Source organism: Ranitomeya imitator, chromosome 3 (assembly GCF_032444005.1).
Source record: "Ranitomeya imitator isolate aRanImi1 chromosome 3, aRanImi1.pri, whole genome shotgun sequence".
Lineage (NCBI taxonomy): Eukaryota > Metazoa > Chordata > Amphibia > Anura > Dendrobatidae > Ranitomeya > Ranitomeya imitator.
The window spans coordinates 444013182-444033546 of NC_091284.1; the positions used below are offsets into that span (position 1 = coordinate 444013182).

The 20365-nt window shown below is 45.2% G+C and overlaps 1 protein-coding gene across 1 annotated transcript in view; it reads right to left on the minus strand.

The window, feature by feature from the left end:
• The window catches only part of LOC138670215 (multidrug and toxin extrusion protein 1-like), a 269225-nt gene extending 248860 nt beyond the window's left edge, over positions 1–20365 (minus strand). The window contains exon 1 of the mRNA XM_069757362.1: positions 20186–20365. Coding sequence (XP_069613463.1) covers positions 20186–20347 — 162 coding nt within the window. The 5' untranslated portion in view covers positions 20348–20365. The remainder of the gene's footprint in view (positions 1–20185) is intronic.

The window sequence follows — 20365 nt, forward strand, 5'->3', positions numbered from 1 at the left end:
ACGAGGCTCCGTCCACACACATTACCACACGAGGCTCCGTCCACAAACATTACCACACGAGGCTCCATCCCCACACAATCCAGTTTCTTTTTGATTTTACACTGTGAATAAATTGTATCATTAGTATTATTCAGATTTTTAATTATTATTGTTATAAACTTAATTTTAAGTTAATTTACCACCTGAGTAAGCACTATTGAATGTTGTCATTATTTACATTAGTTTAATCACCAGCAGCGTTAATTAGATAGCAATGAGCGTGCCGAGCGTTAGCTAGCTGGAAACAGCTAGTGAAGTCCATAGGTGTGCATGGCAATCACGGGGGTTACTGTGACTGCAATGCAGGTATAATGTAATAATAAATAAGGTTAGTCTTGGACATGCTCTTAGTCCAAGACAGATTTAGGGAAAACCTGCTCTGGGTTTTGTGTTATGAAACTGACTGCAGTATGTTAATGGTGCAGTCCATTTCATTTTCGGGTTTTTCAGTTTTTCATGTGGCAGGAAGCCACAGGTTTGTGCTAAAAACCTTGCAGTAAAGGGTATTGGTGTGTTAGGTGTCAGGGTCAGAGTCCAGCTAGTATTTGGAGGCGGACAGAGCAAGAGTCTCTGTGAGAGACTCTCCAAATATATGAAGGAAGGTGCTGTGGTCAGATGCCACCAAAATGTAATTTTTTAGCCACCAAGGTAAATGTTATGTCTGTCACAAACCAACACAGCTTATTACCTCAAGAACACCATCCCAATAGTGAAACATGGTGGTGGCAGCAACATGTTGTGGGGATATTTTTCAGCAGCAGGGACAGGGAAAATGGTCCGAGTTGAAGGGAAGATGGTGCAAAATACAGGGACATTCTTAAGCAAAACCTGTGTAAGGACTGAGACTGCATACCTGTTTTTGTCTGTTCTTGCCCTTAGTTCTGTTGGATTCTGCCCTTACCCAAGATGGAGTGGCTGGCTTCATGGGGGCCATCTTGTTTCCTGTCTGATACTCCTTGTTTCCTGTCTGCTGCATATATAAAGGAACTCTGCACACTACACCTTGCTTGTGTATCTTGTATCTCACTTGCTGCCAAGCTCAAGGACTTGCAACCTGCTTGTTCTTCTACTCCTCGGGATACCCCGCTTGCTTCTGGATCTACGTACCACCGGAAAGACTCTGTTACTCTTCACCTGCTCTGCACCCACCTCTGCTACGGTCTGCCCCTCAGCTGGGAGCCAGCCTGGACTCTGACCTCTGGATACTGCATTGCTGGACTTGTACTTGCACCCTCGGTCTGTACTTCTAATATCTGCATATTCTTGAGACTGTTTAATTGCTTATCTGTAAAGCTGCAGTTTTCATCAGTTATCTGAAGTTCATCTTCCTACAATATATATATATATATATATATATATATATCTTGAACTGTGATATACCGTGTTTGTCATCATTCTGACTCACGTCATCGGTCTCCATAGAACAATAGCATAATCTCATTACAACCTGCTTCAGTGTGTCAGCGATTTGAGACTAGGACGGAGTTTGACATTCCAACAACACAACGACCTAAAGCAACACTTAAGTGTTTTAAAGGGAAACGTAAATGTTTTCAAGTGGCTTAAGGTACCTTCACACATAACGATATTGTTAACGATATCGTTGCTTTTTGTGACGTAGCAACGATATCGTTAATGAAATCGTTATGTGTGACAGCGACCAACGATCAGGCCCCTGCTGGGAGATCGTTGGTCGCTGAATAAAGTCCAGAACTTTATTTCGTCGCTGGACTCCTGCTGACATCGCTGGATCGGCGTGTATGACACCGATCCAGCGATGTCTTCACTGGTAACCAGGGTAAACATCGGGTAACTAAGCGCAGGGCCGTGCTTAGTAACCCGATGTTTACCCTGGTTACCATCCTAAAAGTAAAAAAAAACAAACACTACATACTTACCTACAGCCGTCTGTCCTCCAGCGCTGTGCTCTGCACTCCTCCTGCACTGGCTGTGAGCGTCGGTCAGCCGGAAAGCAGAGCGGTGACGTCATCTTACTTGAAGAAGCTGGAGCGTTTTAGTCTTGAGGAATGGGCAAAAATCCCAGTGGCAAGATGTGGAAAGATCATAGAGACTTATCCAAAGTGGATTGCAGCTGTAATTGCCACAAAAGGAGGCTCTACAAAGGACTGACTTTAGGGGGTGGATAGTTATGCACAACAAAGTTTTCAGTTATTTTGTCTGATTTGTTGTTTGCTTCTCAATAAAAAAAAACAAATGCTCACAGTTATAGGCATGTTCTTTACATAAACTGATGCAAACCCTCAAAAAGACAGTGAAATTCCAGGTTGTGAGGTAGCAAAACATAAAAACTGCATGGGGGTGAATACTTTCACAAACCAGTGTGTGTGTGTGTACATACACACACACACACATACATACTAGCTAAATCACTCTAATCTCAGACTCTGTGACCATTCCTGCTGTGAAGAAGCTGACAGGCCAGGCAGCAGGAAGCATTCTCACCTTCATCAATGAGATTCTGGTTTTGGCTTTTATCCCAACTAATGTGGCAAGGCTCAATATTGACTTTTAGGATTGCTACTTCAAATAGGTGGCACTAGAGTTCTAGTCTTCTTCCTGTTTCTAGTGACAATTTGCATATTTAATTTCCCAGAGGAGCATTATAAGACTAAAAAGTCTACTCACTTTGACATGTAAGGCTTGACATGTCACTCTAAGCAAGGAGAAATGTTACCCCTTAGATCTTGAAAAAAAGAGAATGGACAGCACCTCCAAAAATCATACAATGATTTAATGCGGCTAGGCAAAAATATATATAACTGAACATGAGGTTCTTAGTTTAACATTCTGATCAGACTGTATGAAGCCCACTGCCACGTCACGGCTGTAAAAAATGAAAACGGAGGCACAGAAGTTGAAGTTCACATTCGTTTTTATTAGGATTTAACGTGGAACCTCTGGAACATGGTCCGAAGGGGGCGTGACTATGTGAGCCCCAGACACCCGTGGTAAGTCCCCTCGAACAGGGTCAGAATGGAATGCCTGGGGAACACGGGTGCTACCTCCAGTTAGACCCCGAACTCGTGGCAGCTGTCCCAGCGGGACATACAGGGTTAGCGGGAGACGTGGAGCTAACCAGGTGATACCAGGTGGATGGGTAAAAGCAGGTTCCAGCGGTACTAGCATTGTCTGGAGATGAGGATGGCAGATTGGCGGGACGAGACAGAGCGAACGTTGTCCAAGATAGCCAGGTAACTGGTAGCTGATGATCTGTGGAGACAGAGTATAAACAGAGCACTGGCAGAAAACTTCAGAAACAGAAGCACATGCTGACAGGAACCGGAAGAAGCAACAGTGGATACTTGTTGCTCCAGCGCCCTCCCTATGGTGGAGGAGCTAGAAATAGCAATGTACAACACGCCATTGGCCAGAAGCATCTTTTTAAAAAATGTGCGCTGTCTCTTTAAGAGACCGGGAGAGAACGTGCGCGTGACCTGCGTGAGAACCTGCTAGCAGCACGCCAGGAAGCAGGAGAGAAGGGAGAGGCAGAGGCTGCATCCTGACAGCGTGGAGCCAGCACAGAGCGGGAGTCCCGATGGGGACCCCGCAAAGGTACAAAAACTGAACCGGGTGTAACAGTATCCCCCTCTTTACTCCCCCTCTTTTTCAGGCCTGCGTAGAATCTTTTCAGAAGAAGAGGAGCTCGGATATTCATTTTAGGCTCCCATGACCTCTCCTCAGGACCAAAGCCCCTCCAATCCACCAGATAATAGGTTTTACTCCTTTACTCCACTCTTAGTGGCCAAGATATTCTCTACCTCAAAAACATCCTCCTCACTGACGGGATTTGGAGTAGAACCCGAGTCTTTAAAGAAGGAGCTCAAACCTACTGGTTTGAGAAGGGAAACATGAAAAGAGTTAGGCACACGTAAAGAAGGAGGCAATTTCAATTTGTACGAAACTGGGTTCATTTGTTTTAAGACTACAAATGGACCAATGAAGCGAGGTCCCAGTTTGTAGGAGGGCATCTTCAGATGGATATACCTGGAAGAAAGCCACACCTTATCTTCAGACTGAAAGATTGGAGCATCCAGACGTCTTTTGTCCGCATGCCTCTTCATACGTTGTGAGGCCTTCTCCAAAGCAACTTTTGTGTCACTTCATATCTTCGAGAATTCCCCAGTAAAGGTGTCAGCTGCAGGAACCCCTGAAGGTCCGGAGATGGGACGAGGAATCCCAGGTTGGAGTCCAAACACAATCTGAAAAGGAGATTTTCCGGAAGATTCACTTACTTGATTATTGTACAAGAATTCTGCCCAAGGCAGCAACTTGATCCAGTCATCATGATGCACATTGACGATATGTCGCAGGACTCCAGTCAGGATTTGATTGGTCCTCTCTACTTGCCCATTGGATTGAGGATGGTATGCAGAAGAGCAGTCCAGCTCCACTTGCACAAATTTACAAACCGCTCTCCAGAACTTGGAGGTGAACTGGACGCCCCTGTCGGACACAATGTGGAGAGGAAATCCATGAAGACGGAAGATGTGATGAATAAAATGGTCTGCGAGCTCGGAAGCAGATGGAAGACCAGGTAGCGGAACGAAATGAGCCATCACTACCCAGATAACAGAACAACCAGAAGAAACAGGAAGATCAATAATGAAGTCCATCGCGATGTGCTACCAGGGAACAGAAGGAACAGAAAGGGGTAATAACTGCCCGGAGGGGAGATGTTTAGCAGTCTTGTGGCGGGCACACGAAGTACAGGCAGCAACATATTCCAGGATATCTTTGCCCATGGTGGGCCACCAGTAGTAACGATAAATGAGTTGCTAAGTCTTCTTCTGACAGGCATGACTGGCCAATTTTGACGAGTGACCCCAGCACAGAACTCTAATCTTATCAGAACTAGATACAAGAGTCTTACCCGGAGGAAGATGAGCAAGATTAACTGCAGCCACGGACACAAACTTGGACGGCTCAATGACGTTTTGCGGTTCTTCCTCAGAGTCGGGAGGTAGGAACGCTTTAGAGAGTGCAGCAGCTTTAACGTATCAGCTGGACGAAAATGAAGAACAAAATTAAATCGAGCAAAAACTAAAGGCCCAATGGGCCTGGCGAGGATTCAATCTTTGAGCGGATTGGAATTAAGCGAGGATTTTATGATCAGTGAAGATGACAACCTGATGAACAGCTCCCTCAAGGAGATGCCACCACTCCTGCAGGGCTAACTTGACTGCCAACAATTCACGATCTCCTTCAGAATAATTCCTTTCAGAAGTGGAAGAAACCTTGGAGAAAAAACACAAGTAACCATCCGACCAGTAGACGACTTCTAGGTGAGAACCATGCCAGCACCTATAGAAGAAGCGTCTACTTCAAGAAAAAATTGTTGATCAGAATGTGGATGATGGAGAACAGGAAGAAAAGGCCTGTTTTAGAGAAACGAAAGCCTCATCTGCCTCAGGAGTCCATTCCTTGGCGTTCGCGCATTTCCGGGTTAAGGCCTAGATGGGTGCCACTCGGGTGGAAAAGTGTGTAATAAACATTTGGTAATAGTTAGCAAACCCCAGGAAGCGTTGTATGCATATCATTTATGTTGTTTATATTAAATGTATATAATTTACAAATTCCTGAAAAACTGCAGGTGCATTGCTTAGGCCGAACGGCATTACCAGGTATTCGTAATATCCATCCCGGGTGTTAAAGGCAGTTTTCCACTCATCTCTTTCACAAATGCGTATCAGGTTGTAGGCTCCCCTGAGGTCCAGTTTGGTGAAGATTTTAGAACCCCTAAGACGGTCAAACAACTCAGAAATTAGTGGCAACGGATACCTGTTTTTTTACCATAATCTGATTCAGCCCCCTTTAATCGATACAGGGCCGCAGGGAACCACTTTTTTCTTCACAAAGAAGAATCCTGCTCTGGCTGGCAAGGATGATTTCCGGATAAATCCCCTGGCCAGGTTCTCATGAATGTATTCAGACATGGAGTGGGTCCCTGCTTGAGAAAGAGGATAAATTCGCCCTTGAGGAGGAGATGTTCTGGGAAGTAGATCGATGGGGCAGTCATACGACCTGTGCGGAGGTAATTTTTCGCTTCCATTTTCCCAAAGACATCAGCGAAGGACCAGTAAGAAGATGGCAGACCCGGCAGGGCAGTGAATTGGACTGGAGGAAGGACAGGACGGAATGATACGCTGATCCAAGCAGGAGTCTCCCCAGCTCAGAACCTTCCAATTTAAGACTGGTTCATGTATCCGAAACCAAGGTATACCTAGAAGGGGTGAGACGAATCTGGTGTAGACAGAGCGAACATCGTCCAAGATAGCCGGGTAACCGGTAGCTGATGATCTGTGGAGACAGAGAGTATAAGCAGAGCACTGGCAGAGAACTTCAGAAACAGAAGCACATGCTGACAGGAATCGGAAAAAGCAACAGTGGATACTCGTTGCTCCGGCGCTCTCCCTATGGTGGAGGAGCTAGAAACAGCAATGAACAACACGCCATTGGCCAGAAGCATCTTTTTAAAAAATGCACGCTGTCTCTTGTAGAGACCGGGAGAGAGCGTGCGTGACCTAAGCACTCTGCCTAAGAACCTGCTGGCAGCACGCCAGGAATCAGGAGAGAAGGGAGAGGCAGAGGCTAGATCATGACAGCGTGGAGCCAGCACATCCCGACGGGGACCCCGCAAAGGTACAGAAACCGAACCGGGTGTAACAACGGCAAACCTTGTAGTGGGTCCTACCGCCCTAATGAAGCGGAGCCTTGCACCGACCACCGCCACAGCGGCAATGCACCAGCAGGGCAGACGGCCCGGTGTCAACAAGAAGAAGGAAAAGCTGACAACACTTACTGGGGTGCCCGTCCACGTCCAGGGAACTTTTCCATGACCATCAGAGATTCAAATAATAAAGTGACAGCGCTCCATCCAGGCGTAGTAGTTCAAAAGGACAAGTTTATTATGCCATATAGTAGCGACGTTTCGACCATATAGGCCTTTATCAAGCATACAGTAAAATGCACAGGGTCAGCTTTAAATAGTGAAGGTGCCACACAAGGCATCAATCACCATCGAGCCCCCACCCACCAAACAATTAATATGACAGGGAGGGAACCTGGGAGTAAACCATTATCTATAATATATATATATATTATAATATATAATTATATATATTATAGATAATGGTTTACTCCCAGGTTCCCTCCCTTATTTTCCTGTTTAGGCCGGAATTCTCTGTAATAGAACTAGCCACAGTTGTGGCTTCCTGTGCATCTCGGTCACCTAGGTGATCGATCTCGGCCTGGGTCGTGTGATGCTGCTGGCGGGCGGTGGGCAGGCACTATCGCTGGTTGGTCCCCATCGCGGTCATGTGATGTGGACACTTCCGGGTAGCGGTGCACCTGCGTGCCCGTGTTGCCGCTTTACTATGATCCGGGGACTGATGACGGACCCTGGGTGATGACATCGGGCTATGACGCAGGTTTATGGTAGTTCCAGGTGATGTTACGAAGTATTTCATAGTGTGAACGGGGGGCGCTCCATTGTCCTGGAATCATAGATTGGCGTTGGGATGAAACTTGGCGCCTTCCCAGGATGGAAATCCATTGGCTCCGTTATGTTTATATACTCTGCAAGGATCTGCACGGATTGGTGGATGTCTCCATAACGACCCCGATGCTTGAAACTGATTGCTGGATATGTCGATATGTACTACGCTAATTATTGAACTTTGTGGATTATTTATAGTGGATGTATAGTGGATATATTGGCGGTTTTTATTATACATATGTCTGATGTCTGTTTTTTGTATTGATTTATATTGTTTGGTGGGTGGGGGCTTGATGGTGATTGGTGCCCTGTGTGGCACCTTCACTATTTAAAGCTGACCCTGTGCATTTTACTGTATGCTTGATAAAGACCTATATGGTCAAAACGTCGCTACTATATGGCATAATAAACTTGTCCTTTTGAACTACTACACCTGGATGGAGCGCTATCACTTTATTATTTGAGGCCCGGTGTCAACAGACTGCGCTGCCAAACCAGACTGCGCTTTCGCACCAGCACAAAACTAAAGCAACAATGGCTGCCACATAGCACCAACACCAAGAGAAAGGAGTCCTTGTAGTCCCAATGGAGCGGATCCGCATACCGACCACCACCACAGAAGCAATGCACCCCTTAGATCACCTCCATCAATAAAATAGACCTTGGGTAAGTGTGAATGCACCATTCTGCACAACCTGGAGGTCAGTAGGAGGCTCTATGGTTACAGGCTGATGAGAACAGGAGGCGGGACAGCCTGCGTGCATGGACTGAGACATTGGCGTGTGAAAGTAGTCAAGGTACACAGCGTTGCATTAGCTTGTATATAAATAAAGCAAACGTTATTTAAAAGTAGAGATGGGCGGACACCTGGATGTTCGGGACCGGCCGAACAGTTACAAATAGTTCAGGTTCGGATACCAGCACAGTACCTAAACCCCATTCCCTTGAATAAAGGGCCGGAACATCCTGTCATGTGCTCCTATCTGCTGCCACTAATAAAAGTGAGAGCAGGAGCTGGCTGATGGGAGTATTCATCTACTGACATCTGCGCTGTAAATAATTTAAAAAACCCTCAGAGCTGGGGCTGCAACCCTCAGCTTCCAGCTTTAGCAGGGTTGGTTATCAATAACAGGGGTCACCACACCGTATTTTTTAATTAATTAAATTAATAATTTAAAAAAAATGTCGTGGGATCCCCCCATTTTTGACAAGTAGCCAGGCTAAAGCAGACAGCTGGGGGCTGGTATTCTCAGGCTGCTAAGGGCCTCCCCCAGCCTAAAAATAGCAGCCCACAGCCACCAGAATAGGCACAACTATTAGATGCGCCAATTCTGGTGCTTTGCCTGGCTCTTCTCACTTGCCCTGTAGCGGTGGGAAGTGGATTTCAAATTTGTGGGGTTGATGTCACCTTTGTATTGTCAGGTGACATCAAGTCCATGGATTATAAATGGAGTCTAAGTGTCTATAAGACACCTATCCATTACTAATCCTATAGTTATATGGTAAATAAAGACACACCAATAAAACTTAACATTTACTAATTCAAATATTAAAACAATACAACATACACGACCTATAAAAACACATATGGCTGCTAATAAAGATACAGAGTGCACAAAAACCCTATAAGGCCAACTATCTGTACCCTACCTTGCAGCGGAGGTTGGCACCCTATAGAACCTGTGCATTAGCGCCCCCGCTCAACGTAGAGTAGCCCAATCTGACCCTAATAAGCCCTATCGTGTGGAAAATAGGGTACCACTCAGCAGACCATACAGACAGACAAGACAAACAAATAACACTAGGACTAAGAGAAAAAAGATAATATTGCACGTATATTAAAGATACATCTATTGTGCAATTCAAAGGCTGTGCAACAAGTGTATAGTTGAACACTCGTTTATGGTATTGCACATATAAGGCCTTACACCAAAAAAAACCCTAAACTGTACCTACAGATACGCCCTACCTGCCTGCGGGGGTTGGCACCCTAATATCCTGCGCATATGGTGCCCCCGCTCCCGTCGACTGTCCCTATTAAACCCTAAAATAGAAAAAATAGAAAGGGGGAACAGACCAAAAATTAGTCTATAATGAAAAAATTGCCAAGGCAGGTGAGCCCATAAGGCACACACAAAAGTGCAAAAATAGTGCAGAAAAGGGTGCAAAAAACTTCCCTAGCCCCGATGACCAAATGTATTTCTAACAGCATTAGGTATGCTTTGCTCATATAAGCTTATCTATAGCATAAAGTATGCTTTGTTCGTCGCATTTCCTCTATGTAGGTTCATCAGGAGACATACTGTTAGGGCTAGCGGAACGCACCAAATGATAAGACAGATAGAGTATGGTGCGTTCGCAGCCCGGGGTCCACCGTGCAGAGATGGAACCTGCTGCCAAGTAATGACGGACTATATGGCGGTACTCATAAGTATACACACGTGGGTTAAACTTCACCCAGCATGAAGGAAGCGATCCTGTTGCGTCACAGGACCGCGGTACCGCACATAGAGCGCGAGCAAGTAGTCAGCGAACTCAACCCCCACTATGATTGAAGTCCGATTAGACCCTTGCTGGCACAACACCGCAACTGGGTGTGTAAGGAAACTAAACAACAATATTAAGGCACAAGAGTGCATGCGGTGCCGCACTGACGAACGCCACTAACCACCCAGGCTTGGGTAAGAAAAGTACAGAGGAAGTGCACGGCGCCGTACTGGCGGTCACAGCAACTGGACGCTGTAATGTGTGATTCGTGCAGTAGGATAAGTCGGGCACTAGATAGCAACCATACACCTTCCGCGAACAGACATTCAATAGGGTAGGGGTATCCAAGGTCGACTTGCACTCACAACATACACACATTAACAATTGTACACTAGCGCATGGCCGTGCGGTCATGCGCAGTTTATATAGTTGCAGCACAGGAAGTGGCCACAGAAACTTTGCCCTTCCAAGACCTGCCAAGAGGACCAATGGAATGTGCTGCAGAGCCTGAGCACATGACCCTCGATCTCCAACGGGAGATCTTGCCCTGGGCATGCTCAGTGTGTGCAGACAAGGACTTAGTCCCAGAGAAGTCCGCTCGCTGCTGACCAGCACTGGCTTTAATGGCAGAAGCTGAAGAAGCAGCAGTAACTGTCTGTACAGAGTGAGACTGAGCAAGACGCTGGGACCGACGTCCCTGCTGAGCAGACTCCACTGCGGCTGGATAAGAATGGGAGACCGCAGCGGAGATGGCTCGAGATTCCCCCTGTGCAGAAGCGGGAACTCGAGACCTAACACATACCCATATCAAAACTAAAGAATGTAACTTATCTGACTATATTCTGAGGAGCGATGTGTCCTCTACCGCAGTGGGGAGCAATGTCCATCCAGCAACTGCCGGTCACTATCAGCCTTGTAGTAAGTGTGGTAACCATGCTCTTTATATCCTCGTGTGGTTATCATACCACGCCGAAAAAGGAACTTCTGGGTTACTAAGGTCATACCTTGTTCAAAGGCTCTGCTATACGACGCAAGTGCGTTCCCTTTGCGCATGCGCAACTTTTATATGAACGCGCATGCGTTATAGAACTAAAATTCAAACTGGAGCGCAGATGCGTTCCACTTCACGCCTGCGCTATAAACGCTGTCCAGGAAGCTCAACAAAAAGACGGTAATACGTCCTATTTTGCGTACAAATATAAGCGCACTCCAAAAGCGTCCCCCTCCTCCTGTTGCGCTACAAATCAAAGGGGCTCAGCTAGTGGAGCGCAAATGCGTTTCACTTCACGTCTGCGCCCAAGACATGCACCGAACCAACGTCCCATTCTGCGCATGCGTTAATAACGCGCACGTGCAGTACATACTCATTTAGGAGATTGAGATATTCAGCTCTAAAGATAATGCACATGCTAAACTTTATCCTGTTCCCCCTTTCTATTTTTTCTATTTTAGGGTTTAATAGGGACAGTCGACGGGAGCGGGGGCGCCATATGCGCAGGATATTAGGGTGCCAACCCCCGCAGGCAGGTAGGGCGTATCTGTAGGTACAGTTTAGGTTTTTGTTTTTTTTTGGTGTAAGGCCTTATATGTGCAATACAATAAACGAGTGTTCAACTATACACTTGTTGCACAGCCTTTGAATTGCACAATAGATGTATCTTTAATATACGTGCAATATTATCTTTTTTCTCTTAGTCCTAGTGTTATTTGTTTGTCTTGTCTGTCTGTATGGTCTGCTGAGTGGTACCCTATTTTCCACACGATAGGGCTTATTAGGGTCAGATTGGGCTAGTCTACCTTGAGCGGGGGCGCCAATGCGCAGGTTCTATAGGGTGCTAACCTCCGCTGCAAGGTAGGGTACAGATAGTTGGCCCTATTGGGTTTTTGTGCACTCTGTATCTTTATTAGCAGCCATACGTGTTTTTATAGGTCGTGTATGTTGTATTGTTTTAATATTTGAATTTGTAAATGTTAAGTTTTATTGGTGTCATTTACTGTACCTTAACGGTGTCATATGTCGGTGAACTGCTAAAAATAGGACACTTCATTTGATTCTCAGTGAGATATTCTAAATAAAGACACAGCCAAAATAAAGAACCTTTCACTTGAAATAAAACAAAACACTTTTTACTTTTTTTAAATAATATCCATGGCCCTTAACCAGCCAGAGAATACCAGCCGCCAGCTGTCTGTTTTAGCAAGGTTGGTTCTCAAAAATGGGGAGGGACCCCACACCGTTTTTTTTTTAATTATTTAAATAAATAAATAATAAAAATGTAATTAATTAAAAATACGACATGGAGATCCCTCTATTTTTGATAACCAGCCTTGCTGAAGCTGATTGCTGGGGGCTGCACCTGTGAGTTTTGCATGGCTGGTTATCAAATACTAGATGTTGCCCCGATTCTAAGGCATCGGGTATTCTAGAATATGTATTTATGTATGTATATAGCAGCCACATAGTATATAGCACAGGTGACGTAGTATATTACAGAGGCCACACAGTATATAACACTGGCCACGTAATATATAGCACAGCCCACGCAGCATATAGCAGCCACGTAGTATATAACACTGCCCACGCAGTATATAGCAGCCACTTAGTATATAACACTGCCCACGTAGCATATAGCACGCAGTATAGAACATAGCCCATGTAGTATATAACACTGCACACGTAGTATATAACACTGCCCACATAGTATATAATACTGCCTATGTAGTATATAGCAGCCACGCGGTATCTAACACAGCCCACGTAGTAGACAGCAGTGTGGGCACCATATCCCTGTTAAAAAAATAATAAAAAAAAAAAGTTATATACTCACCCCTGGGATCCAGCAAAGCTCTGGCGATACGCGCACAGCTGCCGCCATCTTCCGTTCACAGGATGCATTGCGAAATTACCCAGATGACTTAGCGGTCTTGCGAGACCGCTAAGTCTTCTGGGTAATTTCGCAATGCATCGCCGAGAACGGAAGATGGCGGCAGGCGCGAGCGGCTCGGCAGACTACGGAGGGTGGGTATAGCAGGTTATTTGTTTTTTTATTATTGTTAACATTACATTTTTTTACTATTGATGCCGCATAGGCAGCATCAATAGTAAAAAGTTGGGGACACACAGGGTTAATAGCAGCGGTTACGGAGTGCGTTACCCACGGCATAACGTGGTCCATTACCGCCGGCATTAACACTGTGTGAGCGGTGACTGGAGGAAAGTATCTGGGCGCCGGGCACTGACTGCGGGGAGTAAGGTGTGGCCATTTTCTTCCGGACTGTGCCCGTCGCTGATTGGTCGTGGCTGTTTTGCCGCGACCAATCAGCGACTTGGATTTCCATGACAAAGGCCGCGACCAATGAATATCCGTGACAGACAGACAGAAGGACAGACGGAAGTGACAGCCGACACCAGTGACTGGTGGTAAACTTTATACCTCCAATCACAGCTGTGAGCTCACTCTGTCATTTGATTTGAAATTCAGGGCATTGCACTTGTGATTTGGGAAACAGGCCCCGAATCAAAGTGGCTAGTGATGCCCCTGACTAGTGAGCGATATATAATCACCCTGTGGGTCAGAGTTTGACATTTATGTAAGCAACAGTCTATGCTGTTGTTTTTTGCAAGTGTCCAACCAGTGTCTATTCTATAACATAAGTGGTAAAAAGAGCTGTTAGGGTAGAATTCTCTCCCTTATAGAAGTTTAACCAGTCAAGAAGCTCCTTTATGGTTTGTTACTGGACGATTCAGTATGGCTCAGCGGGAATGGCTATCTGATCTTCTTTCTTTTTAGAGAGCACTAGCTTAGCTCCAGCACATAACAAGAAGACTGCAGCTGCATCTAAGTTGGCATCCAGATCTGAGGGAACCAGAAACGCTCAAGCAGAGGACCAAGGAAGGATCACAGCTCACAATAGCAAAAGTACGCCTTACTCAGCAATGCTGGACAACACACCTCCACAGGACAAGAGCTAGGATTCCAAATCATTGCGGGGTGTATCCAATATCTCTGGAGGGAGTCATCAGCCGACGAGTTGATTATTCCCTCCTGGTGAGAATTTCTTTACAGCCAATTCCAGTTCCATTTAGAGCTAGAAGGAGGATGTTATCGTCCATGTCACACCTTGGTTCCGATAATTTAGGTCATGGCTTCAAGTATGCTGCATGGCAACGTCTCAAGTTTTGTTCCCAAGTCATGGGAGATGATGGTAGTAGATGAATGGATATATAATCATTATTATTATTATTATTATTTATTATTATAGCGCCATTTATTCCATGGCGCTTTACATGTGAGGAGGGGTATACATAATAAAACAAGTACAATAATCTTGAAAAATACAAGTCACAACTGGTACAGGAGGAGAGAGGACCCTGCCCGCGAGGGCTCACAATCTACAAGGGATGGGTGAGGATACAGTAGGTGAGGGTAGAGCTGGCCGTGCAGCGGTTTGGTCAATCGGTGGTTACTGCAGGTTGTAGGCTTGTCGGAAGAGGTGGGTCTTCAGGTTCTTTTTGAAGGTTTCGATGGTAGGCGAGAGTCTGATATGTTGTGGTAGAGCATTCCAGAGTAGGGGGGATGCACGAGAGAAATCTTGTATGCGATTGTGGGAAGAGGAGATAATAGGGGAGTAGAGAAGGAGATCTTGTGAGGATCGGAGGTTGCGTGCAGGAAAGTACCGGGAGACGAGGTCACAGATGTATGGAGGAGACAGGTTGTGGATGGCTTTATATGTCATGGTTAGGCTTTTGTACTGGAGTCTCTGGGTGATGGGGAGCCAGTGCAGGGATTGACAGAGGGGAGAGGCCGGGGAATAGCGGGGGGACAGGTGGATTAGTCGGGCAGCAGAGTTTAGAATAGATTGGAGGGGTGCAAGAGTGTTAGAGGGGAGGCCACAGAGCAGGAGGTTACAGTAGTCAAGGCGGGAGATGATGAGGGCATGGACTAGGGTTTTTGCAGATTCTTGGTTTAGGAATGTGCGGATCCGTGAAATATTTTTGAGTTGGAGGCGGCAGGAAGTGGAAAGGGTTTGGATATGTGGTTTAAAGGAGAGATCAGTGTCAAGGATTACCCCAAGACAGCGGGCTTGTGGGACTGGGGAGAGTGGGCAGCCGTTTACTGTAATGGATAGGTTCGTTGGGGAGATCGCGTGAGATGGGGGAAAGATGATGAATTCTGTTTTGTCCATGTTAAGTTTTAGAAATCTAGTGGAGAAGAAGGATGAAATAGCAGACATACATTGAGGGATTCTGGTTAGTAGGGAGGTGATATCTGGTCCAGAGATGTAGATCTGTGTGTCGTCAGCATAGAGATGATACTGATAATGATACTGATAATGATATAATCGACACTTTCCAATGTTTAGGGCAGCTGTGTGCTGTTAGAAGGCTGATATTTTAGACAGTTTAGAGCTAATTTAGAGCTCTGGTTTCTGTGTCCTACTTTCTTACAGCTAGGCCATGCTCAGAGGGGCAGGGCTACTTCTTTTGTTGTAAGTTCCAACGTTTTTTTTTTACAAAAATTATTACAAATTTGTGTGTTACTCTCTTCTTTTCACAAAGATGGAATTTCTGACCAAAACTGGCGTAAAAATGATAAAAGGTGCAAAATGTTTGAGCAAAAATGTTGTGACATTTTTCTGCCAGAATTCTTGCGAAAACTGATCAATTAATCGGCCCTTAAGTGATGTTAGGCAAGGCATTTAAGCTGGAGACTTATGATCCAGCATGAGTCATTGTGATAAGGTTGGCATGTTTGTTTATGCTGTCTAAATTCACGATAACTAGATATTAAGATCATAAAATCTACCCCGTTTAGTATAAAGTAATTTTATTCCTTTAATAAAGGGATTTCCTGTAATTTGAAGTCAAATACCTACAGCACATTATGCAGTTAAGTAGTTTTGTAGTCATGGACTATAGACAGGGCCACCATCAGGGTATTACTGCCCTTACTGGTCTATAGAGCCCCGGGTGCAGAAGGAAAGAGGGGGTCCGGACATGCTGGCTGCTAGGCGGGCCCCTCCCCTCTTTGCTTCTACTCATCGTGCCTCAGGGGCAAGGGGGCTGGTCACCATCAATTACCAACAGTAATGCTGCTTTACTTTTCACAACATCAGCATCTCTTTTCTTCACAGCTGCTTCTCCCAGCCGGTCCTGTCTGGCGCCTGGTGTTAGGCTACGTTCACACTAGCGTTCGGCTAGTGTGCGTCGCGCTAGCGTTGGGCGACGCAGTGGCGACGCACGCGTCATGCGCCCCTATGTTTAAGGCTACGTTCACACTAGCGTTCGGCTAGTGTGCGTCGCGCTAGCGTCGGGCGACGCACGCGTCATGCGCCCCTATGTTTAACATGGGGGACGCATGCGTTTTTGCTTGTTGCGTTTTCCGACACGTGCGTCTTTTTTGACGCTAGCGTCGGACCAAGAAAACGCAACAAGTTGCATTTTTCTTGCGTCCGATTTTCGTCAAAAAACGACGCATGCGTCGAAAAACGCAGCGTTTTTGCGTGCGTTTGCACGCGTTTTTCGGTGCGTTGTGCGTCGCGTCACCGACGCAGCGGCGCACAACGCTAGTGTGAACGTAGACTTAGATTGCCCCCTTCTCCCTGCACACACTTCCAGCCAGTGCAGAATGGTGTCTGCACACTCATGGCTGAGGGAAGCTGCCGCTGTGCAGGACCTCAATAACCCCATGAACAGGAAGTAAAGAACGGCCTGAATATGTCCTATTTTTTAGCACAGTGATGAGGGGAGGCAGGGGCTGCAGTCAGAGACTAGAAGCAGTGATTTACTGACTGCAACCCCGGAGCTTTGTGCTGTCTGATTGGTGCAGAATGCTCATCCACTGACAGCACTGTCCAGAGAGCTCAGAACTTGGGAACACAGTCACTAAATCACTAACTGTATTCTCTGACAGGCGGACTCCAGTCATCACTGCTGTAACAAATCCAGGCTGGGACTGACCCCCTGACCCCATCCCCAGTGAAGCCTTTATACCCATATACTGTAACATTAAAAAGAATGTACCAGTTTTATAGTCACTCTGTACCCACCTAGTTATAGACTCTTAATAGATTATTTAGAAAGAAGAACCTGAGTCATGACTATATAAAAATTACAAGAATCTTTATTATTACACTAGACGGTGGCCCGATTCTAACGCATCGGGTATTCTAGAATATGCATGTCCACGTAGTATATTACACAGCCCACGTAGTATATTGCCCAGCCACATAGTATATTGCCCAGTCACGTAGTATATTGCCCAGCGACGTACTATATTGCCCAGTCACATAGCATATTGCCCAGTCACGTAGTATATTGCCCAGTCACGTAGTATATTGTCCAGCTACGTAGTATATTGCCCAGCCACGTAGTATATTGCCCAGTCACATAGTATATTGCCCAGTCACGTAGTATATTGCCCAGTCACGTAGTATATTGCCCAGCTACGTAGTATATTGCCCAGTCACGTAGTATATTGCCCAGCTACGTAGTATATTGCCCAGTCACGTAGTATATTGCCCAGCCACGTAGTATATTGCCCAGTCACGTAGTATATTGCCCAGTCACGTAGTATATTGCCCAGCCACGTAGTATATTGCCCAGTCACGTAGTATATTGCTCAGTCACGTAGTATATTGCCCAGTCACGTAGTATATTGCGCAGCTACGTAGTATATTGCCCAGTCACGTAGTATATTGCCCAGTCACGTAGTATATTGCCCAGCCACGTAGTATATTGCCCAGTCACGTAGTATATTGCCCAGCGACGTAGAATACAGCACAGAGCCACGTATTACATTGCCCAGCGACGTAGTATACAGCACAGAGCCACGTAGTATACAGCACAGAGCCACATAGTATATTGCCCAGTCACGTAGTATATTGTCCAGTCACGTAGTATATAACACTGCCCACATAGTATGTAACACTGGCCAGGTAGTATACAGCACAGAGCCACGCGGTATATAATACAACCCACGTAGTATATAGCAGTGTGGGCACCATATCCCTGTTTAAAAAAATAAAAAATAGTTCTATACTCACCCGCCGGGATCCAATCCAGCGAAGCTGTCCCAATGCGCGCGCGGCTGCCGCCATCTTCCGTTCCCAGGATGCATTGCGAAATTACCCAGAAGACTTAGCGGTCTCGCAAGACCGCTAAGTCTTCTGGGTAATTTCGCAATGCATCGCTGGGAACGGAAGATGGCGGTAGGCGTGGGTGGCTCAGCGGACAACGGACTGTGAGTATAGCAGGTTTTTTGCTTTTTATTTATTTTTAACATTACATTTTTTTACTACTGATGCCGCATAGACATATGAACTCGAGCCTGGGAACTTTTCGGAATATTTTCCAACGCTCGAGTTCATATGAGTTCATCCAGCAGAGGGCGCATCACTGTGACTCGAGGTAACTACAGTACATTCCCCTGCATTCCATTCATTCACCAAGTTTTACAGTCAGGAGCACAGCTGCATTAGCAGAGCTCCTGGGTGTAAAATGATTTAACCCCTTCAGATGGATTTACAGCGTGGGACAAGACTGTAACGACGGAAGGTATGGAATATTGTTGTTTGTTTTTTTTAACTTTGTTTCAGGTGACAAGGGTCTTCAGGTGGATTAAGAGTATAATAAAATATTAAAACCACATGTGTCTTTATTTCATTAAAATACTTTTTATTAACGTGTGTGTTTTATTAACCATTTCGTACTATTGGATTAATAATGGATAGGTGTCATAATTGACGCCTCTCCATTATTAACCTGGCTTAATGTCACCTTACAATAGCAAGGTGACATTAACCCTTCATTACCCCATATCCCACCACTACACGGGAGTGGGAAGAGAGGCTAATTGCCAGAATAGGCGCATCTTCCAGATGTGCCTTTTCTGCGGTGGCTGGGGGCAGATGTTTTTAGCCAGTGGGGGGGGCAATAACCATGGTCTCTCTCTAGGGTATTAATATCTGCTCTCAGTCACTGGCTTTCCCACTCTGGCGGAAAAAATTGCGCGGGAGCCCATGCCAATTTTTTTCCGGGATTTAACCCTTTAATTTAATAGCTAGAGACCCCAAATTTGACACAAAGACACTTCTTACATTACTAAAGAGGAATATGTAATAAAAGAAGGGATATGAGATGGTTTACTGTATGTAAACCATGTCTCATATCCTGTCAGGTTTGTGAAGGAGATAGGAAAAGCCGGCAATTGAATTACCGGCTTCTATGCTATCTAGCGCTGAATAAAATATATATGTGTGTCTCACTGACATATATTATATATATATATATATATATATATATATATATATATATATATATATATATATATACCTATACTATGTGTACACATTTATTTTACCTATTCTATCAGTGTGATTTTACTGTACACCACGCTGAATTGCCGGCTTTTCTATAGAACACCGCTGCATATTTCTCGCAAGTCACACACATGGTCTGTGTGTAATCCGTTATTTTCTCGCCCCCATAGACTTTTATTGGCATATTTTTTGCGCAATACGCTGACAAACGCAGCATGCTGCGATTTTCTACGCCCGTAACATACCGTATATTATGGATGCGTAATATATGGCAGATAGGAGCTGCCCCATAGAGAATCATTGGGCCATGTGCAATGCGTATTTTCTGGACGTATTTTCTGCGCTCATACGTCCGTAAAACTCGCTAGTGTGACGCCGGCCTCACAAAGACCCAGAAGTAGATGGTGTAGTTCACATGAATGTTTTTATACGCGAACCAATGGTCTGTGAATATAGAAAAAGTTTAAAAAAAATAGCAGCATACACTACTATAATCTCTTTTTCAGATCAGATTTGCCCATTTTATGTTGATGGTACAAACGGGACATACACGGTTACATAAGTCATGTGTTTTTCAGGGGTCCATTGCAATTATTAAGACAGGAAACTGTAATTGTTATTTTATAATTAAAATGTTGATGCAAAAACGGATGCCATACGGATGTTGTATGGAAGTAAAAAACTGACATACAGATGACATACTGATGACAATATGGATGAAAACAGATGATTTTGAATGCAAACCATTTTTAATTAGATGTATTATCCAAAAACTGTTCAAAAATCTACAATTATCTGAAAAATAAAATATCAATGACTTACTAGAGGTCCTGCTAATCCACAGAGCTGCTTAACTTCAGCTGCTGAATCACTTGGGATAGTTTGGTGTATCCATTGCAGAAAAGCACTACAGTGCTTCCGTATCAGAGATGATCTCAGAGTTACTCCATTTAGCCGATCCTTCATGATGATATCATGCTGCATCTCTTGTCTGTAGTCAGC